Source organism: Pseudonaja textilis, chromosome 1, assembly GCF_049901715.1.
Source record: "Pseudonaja textilis isolate UNSWEBS1 chromosome 1, rPseTex1.2, whole genome shotgun sequence".
Classification (NCBI taxonomy): domain Eukaryota; kingdom Metazoa; phylum Chordata; class Lepidosauria; order Squamata; family Elapidae; genus Pseudonaja; species Pseudonaja textilis.
Window position 1 is genome coordinate 303,609,906 of NC_141990.1, and position 24,186 is coordinate 303,634,091.

General features: G+C 37.6%; 1 protein-coding gene across 2 annotated transcripts; it reads right to left on the reverse strand.

Moving 5' to 3' along the window:
- Positions 1–228: 228 nt before the first annotated feature.
- PPP1R36 (protein phosphatase 1 regulatory subunit 36) lies at positions 229–23,899 on the reverse strand. 2 transcript variants are annotated; one of them, XM_026698615.2, is made up of 11 exons: positions 23,271–23,899; positions 22,337–22,401; positions 21,838–21,933; positions 20,121–20,239; positions 17,712–17,778; positions 12,394–12,492; positions 10,329–10,469; positions 2,539–2,581; positions 2,029–2,222; positions 1,338–1,532; positions 229–797 (listed from the first exon to the last, which is right to left on the reverse strand). In XM_026698615.2, exons 1-11 carry the CDS (start codon positions 23,316–23,318, stop codon positions 563–565), a joined length of 1,302 nt encoding a protein of 433 aa, XP_026554400.1. In that variant the 5' UTR covers positions 23,319–23,899; the 3' UTR covers positions 229–562. The 2 variants fall into 2 exon arrangements, with proteins under 2 accessions (XP_026554400.1, XP_087778431.1); XM_087922305.1 differs by lacking the exon at positions 21,838–21,933 and having other exon boundaries at positions 23,271–23,837.
- Between the last annotated feature and the right edge of the window lie 287 nt (positions 23,900–24,186).

Consider the following 24,186-nt stretch of genomic DNA (forward strand, 5'->3'; position numbering starts at 1 on the left):
ATTTCTCTTATGATTTTAATATACTTTTACCTGTTTGAAAACCATACTGCTTTATTAATTATACAATACATTCCATTGAATGATCTAACATAAAACCAATCTGTCAACAGAAATTTTAAATGTATCTGATTGTGTTGTACTGAACTCAAGCAATGGAGTCAGTTGGACTAAATCAAACCATTGTTTAACAGACATAATTTACAAACTTAGTCTATATGAGTATCCAAATTTCCAGTTTAAACTGCTTTATTAGTCATAAATAATTCATATATGACTAGAAATACCTTCAGATATTTGAATTACAAATACTTAAAGCTAGTTTACATTCCCAGCATTTTTGGCTGAATATCTATAGCAGTTAAACTGGTACAAACCAAAAGTGTTTATAGTATTTGTCCTCATGAGGATTTTTCATTTATTATTTGGGGCAGCACTTTGACACTTAATAGTATTAAACTTGCCATATTTTCTCAGGCATAAGTAATGGATAAAATCAAAAGCTAATTAGAAAATTGCCAAGAGATTTAATACATGGGCATTGTATCCCCCATGCTAGCATGTATCACTGGGAATTTTCAACATAGTCTCCTTCAGTCGTAGCCCGTGAAATCACCAGAGATTGGTGACTGGCACCGCTTTGAACAGCCCTACCAGAGCCTGTGGTTATTTCCTTTGACAATACTGAAGAGACACTTCTTTCGAGAGTCTCCCCATTTTCCTTCTCATCCTCTGTGCTCCCAATTGGTAAAAGTGTATGAGGGACAAACTTGGTGCGTTGAGATCCAATAATACCAATCCTGTTGCAGGAGAAAAGACAGGGATATTAAACACACTCAAGAGCTCAATATGCAATCTTCAACTCATTGGAGGAAAGCAACTGTAAATGTAGTAAAAGCAACTATAAACGTATATGAAAATAAAGCAAGTTAATTAGGTACTAGAGAGACAACAATAATCTTGTCATCACTCAAATAGGATTGGTAAAACTTTGTAAGATTTGTTTCATCACAATTGAAAACTGGATTGAATAAATAAAAATATAGCCACCTAAGGGATCTAAACAAGGTTACAAACAATGGTGTAGTTGATAAGAACATTAGAATATGAGAGCCTGTGTGTGTTTCTTTTCCCGCTTTCTTGGATTTTATTTGTTTATTTTATATGTTTACTTTATTTATTTTTGACTATTTTTAGTTTGTTATGGCATGGAGTTTTCTTGTACTATGTTGTACTGGTATGTTGCCCAGAAACACATAGGTAGATATATAAATATGTTAAATAAAATTAAATAAACAGGTTGACGCTACATAATGTGTGATACTGAAGTTATTTCTTACTTGGAGGGTGACACAATAGAAAACAACTCTGGTAGGTTTTCTGGGATGTAACGTGGGGCAGTTTTGCTGGGACGAAGATAATGATCCTGAAACAGATATTGAGCACTGTCTTTAGGCAGAGGCAGCAAAGTACTAAGCACTGGTGATCGCTGATCCATGACACTTCTTATGGCTGGCTGCTTAACATCTGTTCTCCTTTAAGAACAAAAAATAGCAACATCAGAAAAAAGTAATAATGGGAGTTGTTAAATAAGAAGGCAAATATTTTTTTCCCTAAGAACATTGGAGTCAGACATGGTAACATTGTCACATTCAACTAACAAGAGCAAAGCATATTTTTTCTACCCTGGAACAAATTTCAATATAGTTCAATATGAATTTGGAAAAACTGGGTGTGACAAGTATATAGTGGTTAGCTGACATGATATCTCCCTCCAATCCCTGATGTAGTTTTACAACTTTGAAGAAAGTGTAAGTTAAAGAAAGGATATTTAAGCAAACATGTGCCTAAATTTATAAAAATAAACAAAAACCAATCTAAAATATGAAGACTGAAATGTTATGCTTGTGTGAGCAAGTATGCATGTATGAAACTCTAGCTATAACATATTTAATTTCTGTTATAATCTCTTCCTATTAAAATTGAAAAAATGGTAGGTTGGATCAGAGAGAAATAGAATTGAAGACTTACTTGCGAAAGGCAAATGTGGCTTTCATCAATTCTTTGGTAATATCCGTTTTCATTTCCTTAGATTTGGATCTCTCTCTTAAAGCAGAATTGAACATATTTGACCGGAGCAATCTACCAACTTCTTGCTGGATTTCCTTGAGATTCTTTTGTCTGAATGTCACAAAAGCTACGTAGGATGCAAAGTTGTACAAGCACTAAAAGCAAACAGGAATATAACTCTTTTTCTACTTAAAGTACATTTACAAATAAAAATTACAATTATATTGAATGAACATAGGGAGGATTGCATTTTTAGTCTTTTCAGCATATAGAAACTAGTAAAAACTTCTTTTTAAGTTTAGGACATGTTGGTCATGAATAGCTTTTATTTTTCACTGACTTTCTGGTGACATATGTGATATATTACAGCTCAAAACCTGGTCCATCTGACTCCCCCCGCCCCCCAATATAATCACACAAAATTTAGATACAATTAATTTTATCTTAGGGTGAATGTTAGCCCCTACTTACCTCAAAGAATTCCCTGTCTTTCCGAGATGATGATATTTTCTTTCTAAAACAAGGAAAAGAAATAGCAAAGTATTAACCATAAAACCCTCTCAATTTTCTGCAATTGCCTTGTACAAGAGTATATTACATACGGTAAGTGTTTCTTTTATGAAATCTTCAATGACAGCAATTGGTCCCAGAAATTCCATCACAAAACAACACAGTTGTAAAGCATGATGTCACATGACTGCACTACTTAGCAATGGAAATTCTGGCACTCCCAGTTGCCATCATTAAGCGAATCATTGAGTTACCAAGTGAGGACACCATGCCACCATTTGTGATCTTCTGCCAACTTCCCCATTGATTTTGCTTGAAGGAAGCTGGCAAAGAAGGTCATAAATGGCCATTGGGATGCTGCAGTGACCATAAGTATGACAGCCAGTCATTACTACTACTCATTCAGCACCATCGTAAGTTTGAAGGGTCATTCAACAAAAGGACCACCTGTAATATGGTATCTACTGCATTGTTACATCTGAAAGCAAGATAAAGTTTTGATTGTCATATGCAAATGTAAACAGCCCCTGCACAAAGATATGAAACAAAGATATGAAACAAAGATTTTTTTGGGGGGAGAGAGAAATTATTCTAAAATATTGTTTCTATCTTAATATTTTTTAAGATTTATTCTAGGCTTTACATACTGTAACTTTTCCTTTACCCATCAGACACCTATGGAGATTCTCAATCATCCAGATCATGGTTGTCCAAAAGCTGCTGACTAAAAGGAAACTGGACTTTCTTGGTTTTTTTTCCTTCATAACGTTTCGCTTCTCATCCAAGATGAGAAGTAAAACATTTTCAAGGAAAAATATCAGGGAAGTCCAATTGCCTTTTGAACAGCACCTTTGTGTTACCCATCAGACCACTACAAAGATCCCTTACTTCCTCAGGTGATTTATTTCAAGTCGCCCTTCACTTTTAATTTTTCCCTTTCTGTAACTATGTGGTGGGAATGGATTGGGGTGCAGAAATAATTAAATCCCTGAAATCCATTCTTCAGAGCTAGACTTTCCAGCTGGGTCACTAAACAACCTTACTCATGTAGCTTCTTGCATGAATAGCACTGGGTTGGGTTTCCATTGAGTCAGCATGGATTTTTCAGCCTAATCAAGAAAAGGAAGAACACTCCCCAACCGCAAGCAATGAGGCTGGCTTAATCCAATGTTGCTGAATGTACACCTGGGTAATACTTACAAGTAAAAGGTGTGGCATCCATTTTGTATATTTACAAATAACTAGTTATACAATGTATGGGGGGGGGAATAGAATGGGATCTGGTTTGTTTTTTTTTACAAAAAAATGGTACATGGAAAATAGCACTGAATGCTCTGGAAAGGGCTTCAGTGTTGGATGAGACCCTGATTAGAATAAAATTATTGGGAAGAGAGGTTGCTGAAAGGAACAGGTTCAGTTCCTTTCACTTGCAGAGAACTCCCAACAGTATTTCCCATTCAGTTACCTTAATTATAACCACTAACTAGCGCTGAGTTTCCCACATTTTGATGTGGAAAATGTATTAATATTGTTGTTTAAAATTCAACTCCTTCATTGTTTCTGACAGCTGAAACTATGTTCTATGAAGCTTTCAACACCACACCTAGTTTGGCTTTGCAAATTTGCTGTGGTGCCTCTCACAAATAATCAAGCAGATTTCTCATTCTAGACCAGTTCACACATGTAGCACAAACAATAGTGCAGTGAGATCATGAAATCTTAAGGTGACAAAACTAAATAGCATTGCTTTAGTCTCCTATCTAAATACACATTCACATATCCTTGCTGCAGATAAAAACACCACTGAAGAATCCTAACATAACTTCCCCAGGGTCCCTTAGAGACATGGACTTCAACTCTCAGAATTCCCCAGAGGGCATTGCCATTGCTAAGAATTCTAAGACCATATTTGGGAGAACAGAATGGGGATGCTAACATACTAGGCATGAACTGAGTTAAAATCTTCCTTCTCATCACTACCACCGTAGTGATGAGAAGGAAGATTAAATTAAGATTAAGATTAAGTTCCATTTAAAATATGAAATGGAACTGTTCATTCTGCCATCTCATCTTGCAGTTTGTGTGCAACAAGCAATTTGGACACTTAAAATGGGTCTTCTAACCCTTATTCTATCCCTTGGCAATTCAACAAGACAGGATCAGCAAAGCTGTTGGCCATAAATTTCTTATAGCAGCCTAGACAAAAAAGGACAAAACGATCCATAGTAGACAGATAGATGAGTAGACGTATAGACAAAAAATGAGCAATCAGCGATCTGGGTTATATGCAATCCTGAAAGTCAAGGTTTGCAGACCAAAGAGGCCTCTTTAACCATAATTACTGAAAAGTAACAACACAGATTTATATCAGTTCATGTGGGAAACACATGAATACTGCAGTTTTAAAATCTAAAGTCAGCAAATCATGGGTAAAACAACAAAGAAAATCCCCAAATCCCCCTAAGATAGCCATACCCATATGTGCAATGTGATTTCACCCAATAGGTCGTCCTCACTGTGCAAAAAATTGTAAGGTTGCTCATCCTTGTCTTTGGGAATAAATGATAGAAGGTCCAGATAAGGAAATAGGTAGAATTCCTTCTACATAAAGGAAAAATATCCATGAATGATAATGATGCAAGATAGAATTTGAGTCAATCACTGGGATAGAGATTTACTCTTCTGAGTTTTCAGACTCATACTGGGCTCCAGCATCAGTTCAAAAGCTCAAAAGAGTAAAAGAGTATCTCTGGTCCTGGTGACCAACCCAAATTCAATCTTGCGAGAAAAATGCTGCTCAGGACGCCTGCATACTATTTCTAATTCTCAGTCTTCAAGCAAAAAGAAACTATAGCTCAACCCACCAAAAACATAACTGTAAAAGACAGACCAGAAATAAAAGTTAAAATAAGCAAAAAAAATAGTAAGAGAACACCTGTCTGATCTTGATGAACACAAATCACCGGGGCCTGATGGATTACATCCCAGAGTTCTAAAGGAGCTGGTGGAGGTCATCTTAGAGCCACTGCACCATATCTTTCACAAAAGAGCTGATGTGGTTCCCATCATCAAGGGAAAAAAAAACAAACTCAGGAAACTATAGACCAATCAGCCTAATATCAATACCTGGGAAGATACTGGAAAAGATAATAAAAAAACAGATCTACCAACATCTAGAAACAAGTAAAGTAATATTAGCAGTCAGCATGGGTTTGTTAAAAACAGATCATGCCAAACCAATCTTATTTCATTCTTCAGCATAGTGACTAAATTAGTAGACCAGCAAAATACTGTGGACATAATATATTTAGATTTCAGCAAGGCATTTAATAAAGTAGACCACAACCTACTTCTTAGTAAGCTAGAAAAAAGTGGAATAGATAGCACCACCACTAAATGGACTTGCAACTGGCTGACAAACCGTACTCAACGAGTCGTCCTTAATGTGTCTAAGTCTACATGGAGGGAAGTAAGCAGTGGGGTGCCACAAGATTCCATCTTAGGCCCTGTACTCTTCAATATCTTCATTAACGACTTAAATGAGGGAATAGAAGGGGAACATGCCAAATTTGCAGATGATACTAAACTGGTAGGAATAGCTAACACCCAAGAAGATAGGTACACATATAGACTGGGTGAAACCAGGCTCAATACCAGTGTGAGAGGGATCTTGGAGTCTTAGTGGACAACCAGCTAAATATGAGCCAGCAGTGTACAGCAGCAGCCAAAAAAACCTAATGCAACCCTAAGTTGCATTAACAGAGGGATACAATCGAGACCAAGTAAGGTACTAATAACACTCTATAAAGCCTTAGTAAGACCACACCTAGAGTACTGCATCCAGTTTTGGTCACCACATTATAAAAAAAATGTTGAGACTCTAGAAAAAGTACAGAGAAGAGCAACCAGGATGATTAGGGGACTGGAGACTAAAACATATGAAGAACCGGGCATGGCTAATCTAGTGAAGAGAAGGACCAGGGGAGACATGATACCAGTCTTCCAATATTTGAGGGGCTGCCAGAGAGAGGATTTTCCAAAGCACCTGTAGGCTTGAAATTTTCAAGAAGAGATTGGACTGCCATTTGTCAGAAATGGTAAAGGATCACCCGCTTTTGGGGGGGGGGGGTTGGACTAGATTACCGATAAGGTCCCTTCCAACTCTGATTATCTGTTATCTGTTATCTATAATATGCCCTTGAATCTTTGTCTTTTATCACTTTGTCTTGGAGAGTATTTTTGTTTTGTTTTGTTTTTTGATGCTTTCCCGTGTGTCCTCTACTGCTCTCCTTGGTCTTTCTGCTGTCATTGGCCTTGCTGACAACATTTGATTTCTGCCCCAGGCTTACACTGGCTCAGAGGTTATCTTTCCTGCCAGACTAATCTTAATAAGAGAAGGAAAAATGCATGTGAATGCATTAGAAAGGAGCTTAGTTCAGAGTATGCTTTCATTTTTACCCTCTTTTAGTAAAAATGAAGCAACCATTAGTACTTTAAAGATTAACACATCTATAAGTTTTCATGGACACGAATCCACTTCAAGATAGTCACAAAAGATTATCCTGGAGTTAAGTGTTAGATATACCTAAACCAGTGGGGAAGGAAGGGAAATGAACTATAAATGGTGAGATTTATGAAAAATAACATGTAGAATATATAGGCAGTGATAATTTTCTCATTGTGACCTTTCAGAAAATAGTTGCTGAGCGATAACACAGAAGTTCTTTCAGAAGTATTACATCTCATGTATTATTTAAAATAGCACATCATGGCTTGAATAATTAAGTTCAGGTTAAATATTTTCCAGACATTCATAAAAGTTAAGGAAACTAATGAAAGGGCCTTTTCCCAGTACCAAGCCCCAGTGCTAGTCCACACCCTTGAGCAGGTGGAAAATTGTCCTAACTTGATTTGCTATTTGCAATCTCTCATCTGTTTTTCCTCCCAGGTAATGATTTCACAAATGCTGAAGCAGCTTTTGAATGGTATGAAGAAAAAGGAGGAGGTCATCTAAGGAAGTCTAAAGTATGTTTCATTCATGGGTTGGGACCAGGTGAAAGCAGAATTAAGGGATAAGCCTACATTTATGCTGTAATTAAGTGCAAATGAGGCTATAGCTAAACACACATTGTTGCTGGTGATATGCTGTCCAGAGCCAGATTCAGTAAGATGGGTGGCGATGTACATTTGCTGAAATTTTTTTGTTTTTTGTTTTTGCTTAGGCAGATACAAGTAGTCCTCAACTTACTACAATTGAGCCCCAAATTTATGTTGCTGAATAAGAAATCTGTTAAGTGAGTTTTGCCCCATTTTACGATTTTTCTTGCTACATTCGTTAAATGAATCACTGCAATTGTTTAGTTAGTTACACAGTTGTTAAGTGAATCTGGCTTTCCCATTGACTTTGCTTGTAAGGTTTCAAAAGGTGATCACGTGACCCTGGGACACGGCAACCGTCATAAATGGGAGTCAGTTGTCAAGAATCCAAATGTAAATCACATGACCGTAGGGATGCTGCAGCGATCATAAGAGTGAAAAATGGTCATAAGCAGGGGTGGGCTTCAGCAGGTTCGCGCCGATCTGGCCGAACCGGATGTTAATTTTACATCTGGTTCGGTGAACAAGTAGTTCTGATGACTGGTTGGCCCCACCCACCGTCCGCCACCACTCTCAGGACTCCCCATGCAGCCTGTTTTGGATCACAGGTAAGTGTAGGGGCCGTGCGGAGGCTCGGGGAGAATGAAAAATGGGCCTCCCGGATGCTCCAGAAGGCTGGAAACAGGCCTATTTCTGGCCTCCAGAGAGCTTCCGGAGCCCAGGGAGGGCGAAATGGGCCCTCTGAGGCCCATTTTCATTCCCAGGGTGGTGCAGGAGGCTGACTAGGCCACACCCACCATAGCCATGGCCACGCCCACTCAGTGATCAGGCAGAGAACCTGTTGTTAAATTATTTGAAGCCCACCCCTGGTCATAAGTCATTTTTTTCAGTGCCATATTGACTTTGAATGGTCAGTAAGTAAACTGTTGTAAGTCAAGGACTACCTGTAATAGAAATGCAATATGCACAATCCCAGTAGGTGGGGAAGCAGCACCTAGCCAACTTTGGCTAATCTCAGAAAGTTCAGCTGAATTGGACCTGTTTAGTACTTAATTGGGAGACCAACAGGAGATCACAGTTCTGTAGGCTGTATTGGGAATCAAAGAGACTGTCTTGGAAGAAGATAATGGCAAATCAATCCCATATCCCAGCCAAGAATTGTATTGTATTCAATTAGCAGAAGTTGAATGTGACTTAAAAGAGACTTTTGTTTTTTTCAGTCTGATACATATGAAGAGTATGAACAACCTAGACAACTTGTGTCTACTTGGAAACTGCTTCTGGACTTTGTGCTCGAGGTGGAAAAAATGAAACTTTGGCTATGCATCTTACCCAATTAGGTTTGTTGTGTATAGAAATGACTAGTTTATACTACTATGTAAAAGTAAAAAGTAAAAAAGGTCTAATATTATTATGTTATTGTACTGCACCAAAGGGAATTGGAAGTCGTCTTTTCTTTCTTTTTCCCCCTTTTCCCACACTTTCCCTTTCCCTTTTCCCTCCCTTACCTTTTCTACCATTTTCTTTTGAATTTTTGAATCATATATATGTGTGTGTGTGTGTGTGTGTGTATCTATGTATGTGTGTGTGTGTGTGTGTGTGTGTGTGTGTGTGTGTGTGCGTGTGCGTGTATGTAAGAGAGAAATACCACCCACGCATCATCACAAAATCTCTAGAACTGTAAAGCCTACAAACTTGAAATTTGGGATGTATGTTCCTCTTGGCTTCTAGGTGCTCACTAAGAAAGGATTTTTCAAAATGACCATCAGAGCATTAGTATTTCATATATTATTATTAACACGCTCTGATGCTAAGGAGTTCTACTCCCCCTCCCCACCTGAAATCTGTTCCAAAAACACAAGCAGAGGAGTTTCAGTTGAAGTTTCACAGAACCAAGCAGCTTTACTACAGAACAATTGAGCTAAGCCACAGCCCAGGCTCCTTGCTGTCTCCTTCTTGCTCACAGAACAAATTCTGTTTCAGTTTCCAATCAGCCCTCAACTCTCTCACACTCTGATAGGACACTAGCCAGATGAATATTGATGGATGCTGGTAGGCAGAGGCAGAATTTCCCCCCCTTATTTTCCTCCCCCAAAACTAAGCTGCCTGTATATTTAAACAGTTTCATAGCGAAGCATGGGTACCGAGCTAGTATTAATAAATAAACTAAATTTATGACAACCCACATCGGTTGGCTGTGCATATTTCCTAGTAAGGGTCCCAAAAACTGAGACTTTACTTCTTGGTTAACAAAACTGCCTACTGTTATTTTGTCTCTTTACCATCCCTATTTCTACTCAGAAAATAGTTTATCTGCCTTCAATTCTCTATTGCCTATAGCCATTTATACTCAGTGTATATGACATGACATCAAATTTAGATCATAACATGACATCACATTTAGAAGATTAATTCAGAAAGTATATCCAGGGAAACAGTTCAGCATACAGTTATCCACACACATTCATGAAATGTGGTGATGGAGGTAATTTATAACCCTTGTGCACTGTCTTATCACTTTTTTCTTTCTTTCCACACACAAAAATATTCGTGAACAAAAGACAGAATAAGCACAGGTCTTCTGATGGGCAGTATAAGAAAATGTCCATTTGGAATCAGAGAAAAAAATTTTTTAGGCACAATCATTTCCTTACTTTCCACAAGCCATGTGATGCTGATCAGACATTCCCAGTCCAAGGATAAGGATACAGTACATTTCAGCAAGGTGCTTTTTGGTCACTGCTAGCTTTATTTGGATTTCTTTCATTTCTTTTTTTTCTAGGATGCTGGGCTTTCTGTTTTGACAAAAAATACAAAAATTAAAGGATTTTTTAATTTATTTCTGTTCTGGGGAACATTTTCTTGAAAGTATCTATACAAAACTGAATGCATATTGTTAGATAGGTCTGATAGAACAAGCAAAAGGTGAGTTCAGCTACCCATTCTCTCCTTTTCTGACACATTTTCTTTTCATCACTTTTTGATACTTTTTTCTGTCTCTGCACATGCAGCACACTGTAGAGAAAAAGATATATTGCTCTGAACAGTGTTCACCACTTCTGTGACAGAAACTGATTCTGTTTTATATAAGCTAAAGTCTAAGATAATCCCCTAACATTCAACAATAAATTGACTTCTTGTAATGGTAGCTTAGGAACACTGTTTGGTATCCAGAATTATTTCTGTTTGTGCATCTTAAAGTTGGAAGCCCAGAGTTAGACATAGGTACATGAGCTGGAGGACTTTCAGCCTTGCTTTAAGTTTAATATTGAATATTTCAGGGAAACAGCCAGTCATTATTACAGGTAGCCCTTGACTTACTTCATGTAGAGATTGTTCGAAGTTACAACAGCACTGAAAAAAGTGACTTATGATTATTTTTCACACTTATGACCATGGAAGCATCCCCATGGTCACGAGATCAATATTCAGACATTTGGCAACTCACTTATATTTATGATGGTTGCAGTGTCCCAGGATCATGTAATCACCTTTTGTGTCTTTCTGACAAGCAAAGTTAATGGGGAAGCCAGATTCACTTAACAGTCATGTAACTAACTTACATGGCTGTTATTCACTTGGAAAATGGAGCAAAACTCACTTAACAAATGTCTCACTTAGAAACATTAATTTTAGGCTCAATTGTGGGCATAAGTTGAGGACTACCTGTAGTTATTTCAGTTTGTACACTAGAAATACATATTCAGATACAGATACTGCTTTGGCCAGCTTTAAACCAGGTTTGGGCAAACCATATCAATTTTCAAAGTTATGGTAGAAGAAACCTAAAAAGGACCAAAAGATAGGTAGACCATTAAGAGGTTACTACAAATAGCTGAGGAAAGAATGAGATCATGAAGGCATGGGAAGCTGAAAGCATTTACCTATTCTGTCTATTATATGAACTATTTCATAGCACTGTTGTCCATATTCTTTTGCCTTCTCTGACTGGAATTAATTAATTTTTTTGTCTTCTCTTGAATTAATACATCTTTCCCACATAATAAGATATTGGCACTGCAGAGCATTGAAATAGAGAGCTTCCTAATATCATGTATTCCTTTAAGCACTGAGCCCTGGCCATCCCTCCCTAAACAAGGCAGGTCTTTATAATCATGCTAAAAAAAATAAAAATTAATTACAAGATTATCAAATTGTGGGCTAAGAAGAGTCTGTTCTGTAACCTACATTACTATGTACTACTTGCTATTTCCCCCGGTCATAAAGCAATATTACTGGAGCCACTGGAGCCAATTTGATGAGTAAAATTTATCTTTGCCTTTTCTCTGACTTCAGCAGATATTTCAGATTCACAAAGCGCTAGAAACTTGTTTTTCAAGCTGATTTTCTCAGGAAAGAATTAACTAATTTACACTTAGAAAGTCCTTGCTCCTATAAATTGATTTAAATGTTCACTTTGACCTAAATCTACATTCTTGCTACAGAATTTGGAATCTTTGACATTGAGAAATACATGCAGATTTGTAAAATGGGACAAGATCATTGTATTCTGGGCAAACTGGTCGCCAAATGCTAGACCTTCCGTTGATGGGGAAAGCTCTTTGCACAGTCTAGCAAAGATTAAACCAGCAAATCCTCCAAGTGCACAAAGTCTGAAGAAAGAGAATACCTTTGCCTTAGTACCAAGACTTTACCATACAATATTATGTACATAATGTGGTTATGGGAGTCTGCTTAGGAAAACATAAAAGTAGTTACCCCATAAAAGACTTGGGTTTCATCTCCAGGTTTATTTTTTCCAGATAAAAAGAAATATAGTACAACAAAGCCATGAGGAAATCATCCAACTGCTTACACCTAGAACAAAATTAAAAGTCACAAAATTAAAATTAAAAGTCAAAAGAAATTTTTACTTGGAACAGGGTACTATGATTTGGGAAATAACTTTTGCTTCAGGAGCAATGATTTTACCATCCTCTTTCATATCATACCTTTTAATTTCACCAATTTAGTTATTTGGGCAAGGATACAAAACATCCAATGTGTATATCCAAAACACTTTTCAAATCACTTGACAGTTCTTAAAATCTCCATACTTGCTCTCTCCATGATCCTAAATTCAGCATAAGCACACCCTTACTTTCAACTTTCTGCCCTGCTCTTCCAGTCTAATATATCTCTCGGCCCTTATTGTTTCTTCGTCCAGCATCACTCCTGCTCATCAAAAATCTGCCTTGCCTAAAGACTGAGATGCAACCTTCAAAGCTCTTCCAAAAGTTGGTACCACATTCCAATTATTAAGAAGAGATTTTTAAAATAGAAATTTGAATCTGTCTTGAATTTAGCAGTCGTAAGCAGGTGACTATACATTGCATAGACCGTCTATCTGATGGAATAGAGGCAAGAAGAATGTGCTAGCTTGCAAAATAATATCTAGATTAAAGAGCCTAGCTTGCACATAATAGCCTAAATACAGTACATTTGGGGATAAAACTGGCCTGTGCTCTCCTTGCAGTATACTGCCTGTCCTCACCACTAGCAATACTGTATGTGGTATGGTCATGACTAAAGCTAGTATTCTCATTCACTAAAAAAAGTTATGGCAAATTACCAAGGTCATAATGAGCAGCAACAGGCTATATCTATAGCTCACCAGATGATGTCCATAACTTATGGATAGCTGCAACCCAGAATGCAAGAAGAGAATAGTAGAAGGAATAGTGAATAGTGAAACTAAGAGCTCATGTTTACATTGTGGTAACCATGGCACAAAGAAACCCTGCTAACCATGGTTAAATTTATCTGTTGCCTTTGATTCATCCTAAGTCCACTATGGATGCATCTTTCATTTGCCTTTTTCTGGTCGTGTTAAAGAGATGTTTTCCCTCTTCTCCTGAAACAAACTTTGACATCTCTGTGTGCAATATGGTTGATGGCAGCATCAGTCAGGGATCTATCCAGCTCCCATTGGATGTTTTGGGCTTCTGAAGGCAATCGCCTTCCTTCTGGCTCTGAATACTACCTTCCAGAGCTATTCTGCTTTCAGGGATAGGAGAGTCCAATTCTTTCAAAATAAGTTCTCCCCCACCCACTGCATCTAAGTTCTATGGAGCAGTTCCATGCAATCAATTACCTAGTGAAGAAAGAAATCTCTCTATATACTTCTCCTGCCACAACTGCCAGACCTGACAACAGGTCCCCAGGCTGTCAGGGCTCAGAGAAATGGCAAGAGAAGTTAGGGACAAGCTGACTTCCCCATCAAATCAATGATCACGTCTTATTATTATTACCTTTATTGCCAGAGTACAACATGTGTACAATGAGATTGGCTGAGCCTCTCTTCGTGCACCCCCCCCGAAGTACAATTCAGCGTACAATTGTGCAATTGGGTGCCTATTGGAAGAACTGGATTCCCATTGCCGGCACCTGTCAGCCAGCCTGAAAGATTGCTGACACCTGCTGTAGAGGGGGAGCACACTCCAGAGTCCTTGGGGTTGGGGTGGGGGCTATATTTAAATCTGAGTTTAAGCACTCTTATGGAAAATTTCAATATTTAATAAGTTTTAGAAACATCTGATGGATGCAGTAATTGCAAGAAAGAGGGATCTTTCCCTTGTAACAGCCCTACCCCATCATCTAAAACTGTTTTTAATCATATGTTCACTACTCTCTGGAACAGCACTTAACCCTTGTTCAAAAGTAAAATCAAAACACCTGACAACTGCTAAAAGGGCCATGTAGTGAAATGAACTTTCTTGTTCTACTGTGCCACCCCAATAAGGTGTGTTGGCTCATCTCAGAGCATCTGACAGGTATACTGGGTGGCTGAAGACTTTGGACTTCATTGCCCATTGGTTCAGATACAAGTGCTGTGTCTGATCTGTGGATAGGTTAGAGTTCTTAGTAAAGTGCCTCCTCCACGGTGGGGTTGGGATTGCCCAGTAAAGCAGAGATAGTACCATTTCTCCTGCCTATATATTTAAAACTGTTTAAGTACAGGTTTACTGGTCTTTAAGAAGAGCTAAAGGTTCTTGTCTAAAAATAATGCCAGTATTGACTGGTCCAGAAGGCAGCAGAGAGGTGAAAAGAGGGAAGAGCCCTTTTCTTTACATCACACCACCACCCCTGCCTGACAGGTCAGTGTTGAGATTTGCCCTGCTCCTTTTCTAAGGCCTTAAGGACTGGTTTTGTCAACAAGCTTGGGATCTAGATGTGGGACATAGGCTATGCAATGGTTATGTTGATTCTGTTTTTTATCCATGTTATTTATGCTGGTTATGTGAATGTTCTTTTTATTATGTTTGACTGTATTTCTAACTTTTACTAGCTGTCTAGAGTAATGAATTTGAGATAGGCAGCCATCTAAATTGAATGAATGAATGAATGAATGAATGAAGCTATATTTATGTCAAAAGGAGCCCAACTGCCAGCTGATATACATGCGCCCGAAATACTGATGCCAAACCAAAGCAAACCCATCAGTCTAATTTGTTTCCTATACAACCCTAGTTTCAACTCATGTTAACAAGTCTTTTTTTCCAAAATCACTGTAGATAGCAGTTTGCTATTACATGTCCAAAACATGTTGATCAGTCAAAATACTTTTTTAAACACCTTTAAAGATCTCTTTCTCTTGCAGAGAGTTTCTAGTTAGACAAGGCACATTTTCCTGCTCCATGCAAATTGCAGGAGCATTACAGCCAAATAGCAGTTGGATGTGAAGTCCAATCTGCCAGAATTCTCTCTGGAACAAAGAGAGACCTGAAGGTTGCTCATAGGCATTCCTCAACAACTGATTTTTGTGAACACACAGCAGAAATTGATGCCTCTGCAGCCGTTGGCCATCACTTGAGAGTCATGGGTTCCATCATGCTCTGAGCTATAAATTCAGCTTTTCATGGACTTAAGGTTTCATGAAATCTCATCTTCTTAATCTCTTTCCAATCTATTTTTTGTACAGCTTCTTTAAGACTGATAAACCTTCAGAACTGCAAACCTACAAGTTGCTGGTTGAGTTTTCCTTCAATCTGTTTCAAAAGAAAAGAAACTAAGTCTTATTAGTTTTGTAAGATGTTTTTTGTAACTGGCAATATACAGCAAAGTACTTTAGAGTTTAAAGAGTTCAAATGCTAACTAAGCCTTTGTGAAACTGATTTAAAGAAAGACTGAAATTAATTAGATCCTCTCTTGTGGGAAAAGTCCGTTTTGTTTACATTTTGCAAACAAGACTTTGAAGATCTAATACTAAAGCATATGACAGCAACTTTAAAGGAAATGTTTGATTTGTGGGCATATGAAGTGCTTCAGCTTTTCAACTCTGTACCGGAACTTAAAGTTGCTACTGAAGATGAACAAATTCCTTTGAAGACAATCAAAATGGTCTTTCAGATGGACTTAAAAATTACAAAAAAGAGATCAAAATACTGGATTTGCAAGTGGAACTGCATGAATATTTAAAATCCAAAAGTACATAAAAATAATATATTTTAAAAGTAATGTGGGCTATCCTGTTATATTGAAGTATAAGAGATGTACTGGAATTACTTAATAAAAATTATGAATGGATTTGGATAAATATAATGAACTTCAGGAAAAAAGGCAAAGAGGCTATAAACAACAAGAGGTAGAATGTATCCACAGGACTTAAGAATGGCTGGGATTTTCAGATTGAATTGTTACTATTTTAGAAATATTCAATGATGCAATGGATTAGTTTGTAACATTTATGCTATCATTTTTTGAATATTTAAATAAGGGGTTATTCTGGTAATGTTTAAATTGAATAAATTAATGTTTAATAGCTTTCAACACCATTATTTTTTGTAATGTTTAATTGTTAAGAGAGGGATGAAGGGATGTAGAGTAAACGGAAAGGGGGTTTAAAAATTTAGAATATTTCCAATTTTATTGTTTTTTACTAGATATCTGTTGATCAATAAGGGGAGATGAATATTTAAAGAGGGTTTTATAGAAAATGAGGTGAGATATAGAATTAAGACCTATTTGTATTTAATAGACAGCAATAAATTTTCCAGTATTGATATGTTTGCTGATGATAAAGGGGAAAGTTTTTTCATCTTAATATCTTTTGGGGAGAGGGCCATTTTTCCTATCTATCCTTCCATTTAGAGAGGGGGGGGGAGGGAGAGGGAGAGAGGGAGGGACAGTGAGAGAGGGAAAGAGAGAGAGCCTTCACAATGGTCTCCTGGGATACTCCTGGGACACTCTGTTATCAATCTGGCCAGGAGCCAGACTGGAGTGTTGCTGATCAGGTAGCTTGGAGGGATAGTGGCAAAGTGTTAGTAATCAGTTGTTCAATCATACACAGCTGTAGAAGATACAGCTATAGAAGAAGATGCTTGGTTCAAATAAGACCTTAATCACTTCTTAGAATAAAAAAGCAACAATGGTCTTGGATCCAGTTGTGCCAACTCAGGGTGTTATTTTGTGGTTAAATGTATAACCAACTTGACTCCCAACACCTCTAGGCAGTTTCTTATCTTGAGATCTTAGGAGCTTCCTGGTTTTCAAAATACCACCTGGAGATTAAAATGGAAATTAACTCCTGAAGACATTTTGAGGGATGTTAGCGAAAGATGAAGAACAAACCTAAGTAAGCATCAGTGAGAGTTTTTTGCCAAAATAAGGGAAACAAAACAATTATTTTTCTATTCTTATCATGCTTATAGGTACCCAACAATGCACTTCTTCCTGGGTAAAGTGAGACCAGAGAAATATCTGCAGCACCACTGTGAGCAATGTTGAAGGCATCAGTTGGATAAAGTTGCTTAGATCCATTCTGAGATGTACCCTGGCAATATAAGTCTATGGAATTGAGAGACAAGTTCTGGGTAGATTATCTGGAAAATGTTTAATTCTACTGATCTTAAAAAAGTTGAGAGGGTCTTGCCATCCAATTATTAAATCTATGTGCTTCCTGACTGGTCCAGGCATTGTGGGAGATGATGAATGGTTGGATCAAGCATTGGTGAATGAACCAATTTTCTTTAACTTACAACTTCTTGATTTGCTCTTAAATGAAAACACATCATGTAACAGAAACACTCAATATGTACCTCATAACTAAGGAGAAAGAAGAAACGTGAATGGAATCATCTTCATGTGCCAGAAATAAAGCAGCATCTGAAAATATTCACAAGGAAAGAAAAGTATAATGAGCCAATCTGCTTAATCCAACCTTTCCAAGTGCGAAATCTGTAGCAGAAATTTGGAAGCATCCACCAAGGACCTCCACTTTGCAAGAAGCAGAAATTTGAGAGCACTAACCAAGGTCCTTCATTTTGTAAGTAACCCAATCTAATGCTCAGAGCATTTTGGACCTGATTTTCTAGCACAATGTCACTGTTTACCTGCCTTCTTTAAACCAATGAAAAAATTTAAATGGGACGGAAAGCTGCATCATTTATAAAGAACACAGATACATACACAAAGATGATAAAATCTATAGGGTAAAGTCAGTTTATTACAGTATTAGAGCAATACAGAATGATCTGATCTATAGGGCAGGAATTGGTATCTTGCCCAAACACCCCCCAAAATTGCACCCGGGATGAACCTCATCTCCTTCAGATATGTCAAATTACACATATCATCATATCCAGGCACCAAGGCAATTAAAATCTTAATAGAAAGGTGGCTTATATAAATTGGTGTTTGGCTTTTTTTTTACTATATCCAACCCTTCCTTCATAACAACTCAGGACAATCTACCTATTTTACTTCCTCAAAACACTGAAAAAATAAGCTTTGAAAAAATCATGGCTAGGGACACTTCACAGTTCCTAAAATATTTGGATGAACTGCAGTAAGGTCATTAAAATAGGAGCATCTTTCTTCTCCAAATCACTTGGAAGCTTGGGAAAAAAATCATTTGTTTTAATAAATAAAGATTCTGTTTGGATGATTTTCAAAGCATTTCTGAATTATTTTCCAAGGTGGACAGTCCTGGAAATAACTACTCCCAAATCAAAAACCTTTACAAGTAAATTGAAATTTGAACTAGGTTTAAGGCTGAACTTCTATCCTTTGGACCAAGTTACTTTTATTATAAATGCCTATTTCTGGTACACATGATAATGAAAGGTACAATTCTTTCTTTAAAAAAAGAAAATATCTAATGAAATAATAAAATTGTGCCTTATCCTTTCTATTTTTTAAAAATGAAATATATCAATTTGGAATATAAAGACACACTGTTTTCCCTAACATTTTCAAATGTAAAATTCTGGGGGAACTGCCTTATATGATTTTTGAGAATTAAAATTTTCATTAAGAAAAATCAGGGAAGTTAAATATGTGTAACAATTCAATCTTACCTTGATTCCTCGCAGGAGAAAAGAAACGAAGTATTTAAGGAAAGCATTATCATTAATTAAGGAATGTTCATATTCTACTTATTAATCCCAAGCTTTCCGTGAATCTGCTTTATGAAAGGATATGAAACCCAATCATAAAACCATAAAATCATAAAACTTTATGAAACCCAATCATAAAAACAAGTAAAACCATAATGATACTGAAAAATCTGTGAAGAAGCAGATAAAGCAGTATGTAAAACAGAGTAGTTTTCTTTTATCCTCTGGTACTCTTATGCTCTTTAATCATAATTATTGCAGGGCAGGCATCTTTCAGTTGAACTTCTGATCTCTGCATTTTTGCCACTGCACAGAAATGGGCAACCATCTTTTTAAATAGAGGACAGCATTTCTACAGAAGTAATATAAACAAAAAATATTTCAAACCATTTCAGATAGGGGTGGGCTTCAAAAATTTCATCAACTGGTTCTCTGCCCTGTTGCTGGGTGGGTGTGGCCATGGTGGGCACGGCCTAGTCGGCCTCCCGCACCACGGTGGTGGTGGGAGGTTGCCCTCCCCAGGCTCCGGAGACTTTCCTTGAGCCTCTGGGAAACTGAAAATGGTCTCCCTTGGGCTCCAGAGGCTCTCCAGAGGCTGGAAACAGAGCTTCTGGGAGTCCCATTTCCCCCCTCCCTGAGCCTTCTTGAAGGCCCTGCACTTTCTTGGCATCCAAAACAGGTCATGTAGAGACTCCTGGGAGGGGAGGGGCAGGTGGGGCTGGCCACCAGGGTGGGATTTGCTGGTTCTCCAAACCAGCTATAACATTAGCTATGAGTTCTCCGTAGCAGCCCACACCTGATTTCAGATATAGCAACAAAATGAGTGGAATAGTGAATAGTGTTAACAAGACGACAAAACTCTTCAATTTAGGTTCAACTTCTGAGGTGTATATGGTCATATCCATGGAGTTTTCTGAGCAACTGTAGTATATATTAGTGATTTATCACTGCCTTTGTTCAGAATGTTTTTTCAACTTGCCAGTTCAGTCTATGGCCTTGGAATTTCTAAACAGTTTCCATCCAAATACAAACTGGCTTAGCCTGGCTTTGTTTCCAAGCCTAACCTAGTTTCAAAGCCCAGTGATTCAAAGTTAGCATTCCCTTACTCACACTTAACATCTTCTAGAGTTATAAGTTCAGACTGTGCTCTCTTGGTTGGCCGAGGGGATTTGTCTTCTCCAGAAGAAACACTCAAGGTAAACAGATTTCGAAAATAATGAGGACCTGACCTACAGTTTAAAAAAAATAAGGCTTTGTTGTACCTACTGTATCTAAAGGCAAAACACACACAACAGTTCTACATAATTCAGGTACATAGAAAACTGAGTTAGTATTGGAATAGATTACAAAAAGTGAAAAAAGTCTGAGGCTAGTTTCTCCGTTTCAATTCATATCCTATTTATGCAAACTTGCTTATAATGTATGGCCCAGTTCTCATTATTTAGTTGTAGAACTCTTTGCATCAATGAAAATGGAGTAAAACAAAGTTACTGATCATTAGCATAGAAAGGAAAGATAGATAAATCTTGAACCACTAAAAATCATACAAAGTTTTAAATTTTTCCTGTTTTTTATCTACCCAACAGTGTCTTTTTCTGAATTTAGTTTACTCCAGATGTGGGTAATATTTTTCAACCTAGAAGATCACATATTGCTTTTGTGCTTTCCTTCACAGAAGCTTATGCCACCTATTTTGCCCCACCTTACCCCACAAAAATCTGAAGAAATTGCATGTTTGCGTGCATGTAAGAGAGAGATAAACAGGTGCTTTAACTTTTATATGCTTTCCAAAGGTCAAAACATGGGTTTAAAAATATCAGATCTATTCACTCTAAGGGGCTATGATCAATAATCAACTCAAAGATTGGAATTGCTAGAAGCATTTTATATATATTAAGGCACATGATCAATGGCAGCCCAACATCAGGGTTTTTTCACCTTGTCTCTCAATTCAGTAGAATTTCTCTGGCAGTAAAGTTCTAAAGAAGAGTACAATGGATCACATTAATGTAATACTATCTATAATATGAAAATGAGGCTATTGCTCTCCTTTTGAGAAATGGATGCAAGAACTTTATACATTGCTATTAACATCAAGACATCTTTTGCATCTCTTCACATTTTTCAGTATATGTATTTACTTATTCCTTTACCATTACATCTTACTCTTACTATAAATCAATATCTTTTATCCTTACATCTCAATCTTCTCCATGGTATATTTACATATTCCCTCATTCTTTTCCTAATTGCCATTTTATTTTCTTTTTATTTCTAAACCACTCATACCAGGCATACCAGGCCATAATAAATTGAATCTTCTATTTTATTTTCATTGTTAGCCTATCCATCTCTATACAGTCTATTTTTTTTATAACCATGACTTCTGATGGAACCCTTTTTTCCTTCAAGAGGGAAAAATAATTTGAATTCACAGCCAAAGTTATAGACAAGTTTTATTTATTAGCCAACATAACATTTTTAATCACTACAGGTATAAATCCACTCAGAGCAAGATCACATACATTCCCCTATATCAAGATTATTTGTCCAAATTGCATCTGTTACAAGTTGGATCAGCTCAAGATACCAGGCAAAAAAATGGAATTCATCTGCTATCTGAGATATCAGAAATATTTTCCATATATTTCTATTCTAGGCAATAATCATCCCCCAAAGTACAATCTTCTGCACCAACAACACCAGACAGTCCTTGTTCAGTATTTGAACCCAGGACCTCTCACATCCTAATTGAGGCTCATCCACTGCCAAACCCACAAATCATTGCTGGATAGCCAAACTTTTGTTGGTTTTGAAACAATATCACCTTTCTAGTGGCTTTGCTCCAAGCTCCTGAAATTGGATAGTCTTGCCTTTCTTATTTTTCTCTTTACTGTCCTTAAGTTCTTCCTTAAGCTGGGCACTGCAATATAAAAAGTCAAATAATTATGTATGAGCAGAAAATTCATAACTAAAAATGAAATTAGTAGAATGTTCTGCATATTAGTATCTCAAATGGATTGGATTGAGCACTCATAAGTCCTAGTCAGCTTAGTCAGTCCTAGTCACTTATCTCAGGTGACTGGAGATAAGAGGAGCAGTGGTGGGTGCTATGTATTATGTGGAAATAATTGCTTGACTAATTTAAAATAGTCTGTGCCACTACTAATTTTCTTACCAACCAGCTTGTCTAGTGATAAAGATATAATCCTACCAAAATTGAGAAGAATGAACCTTGATTTACATGGTTTATAAATTAGAAGCAGTATAAAGCATGATAAATTTAAAAATAAAGGTAAAAATCAGAGAGGCAACTGAATCCTTACCATGAAAATTCGAGTGTTCTAGAATCTTCTTTCCAGTACCACAAACCAGGATTAATTATGGTCAACTGTAAATATTTAAAATAGACCATAGTTTAGAAATCAGTTAAACTCAGTAGCTGTCAAATTTGCAGCTGGAACTCAAATGAATTTTCAGATGCTAACACTCTGTAGATTATTTTATTTATATTCCACCTTTGTTATTTATCAGGTATTACTACTTATAAGGAAATTCAGGGAATCACCTGAATCGCCTTATAGGGGAAAGCTGCCTTATGTGCTAATTACCTTGACGCACAGGACACATTCTCCTGAATTTTGTTCACATTATGCAACTATAATATCCCTAGTTTCCAAAAGGTGGTGTGTGCTTTGTTTTTTTTTTTTTGGGGGGGCTATTCAAAGGACAAACATTTCACTGACAAATGCTCTTTATTTGAGTTGTACAAATTTAGACAGTAGCAAAGAGGTAGGACTTTCAATATCTTTAAAATCCTGTTCTGTTCGCTAAATTAGAAAAAACAAATTAGATCAGTACATGATGGAAAAGTCAGCTCCTTTAGTCTAAAGTATTTTATATTTTGCCTTTTCAAAAAAAAAATACCAGCCTGGAGATAACTCTTAAAATGACTGTTCAAAAGCAAACTTTTAATTTCAACGAGTCTTGTCTCAAAGGTGCTTTTTCAAAAGGCAACTGGACTGGTTTTTGTTTGCCTTTTGGAAAAGCACCTTTGAGACAACTATCACCTGGATGACTGAGAATCTCCACAGACAATCAGTGGGACTGATGAAAGCAATAGATGCATAAAGCTTTAATGAAAGATCCCAGCGCCACAAACTCAGACTCCTTTTTAAAAGTCCTGGGAGGTGAAAGAATTCCCAAAGCCTCCTCCTAAGAAGTGCAGGTCCAAGGAGCAGCATTCAAAGTCTCACTTACCGGCAAGTAAACTCCTTTGGGCAGCTCCAAAAACTGTAGCTGGGACATGCTGCGGGGGTTGTTTACCGGAGTAACCTGGCGACCGCTCTCTCGGCGCGTGCGAGCCGCCCCCACTCTCACCGCCCCCTCCCTCCCCGCGGGTCCTCTGGCGCTGCGGAAGCGCAAAACCGCCAGGCAGTTGGCAGTTTGAACAGTTTTGAAAAGGGGGCCGGGGGTGGGGGGGGGAGGCGGAAGGAGAGAAGCCTCCTAAGAGTAAGATGCAGGAAAAAAAATTACGAAAATGGCGGCGGCTGAACTAAATAGAACGTTGCCCTTCCCTTTCAGTTTGTGATTTTTGCTCCCCGCCCCCCCCCCCAAAAAAAAAACGCATATACACACTCGTCTGTAAGAGAGAATTTAGTGACTGAATCATCTCGGTGTAGATGCTGAACTTCGGGACCGGCATGTTTTATTCTGGAAAAGCACTAGGCAACTTCGGGCCAATCGTTTCTCAGGCTAACCTCCCTCTCGCTGCGCGGATCAGCTTGGAAAAAGAAGCGCTGCCATACCTCGAGTTCCTTCAGGAAAGGCGAAAGGACGGGAGAAAACCCAGAAAACAAAGACCTGCAAATAGAAGTCGCAAAAGGACTGTGATACAAGAAAGCAAAGATGATACTAATAGTGATAGGTGCCTTGAGTTAATCTGCAACGCCATTTGAACACCAGTGGTGATCAACAATGGCCATTAGTAAATTGCAAAAGGTAGCTTTACTTTGAACAGCTGATATGCTGCGACATATGCACAGCATCATCAAACATTCACTTATCCTAGGTCTTTAAAGACTACACTACAATAAAAATGCCAAATACAGTCAAAACATCTGTCAGACTTTGTGACCAACCATAATAGATAACTTTAATGTTTTAACAATATTAA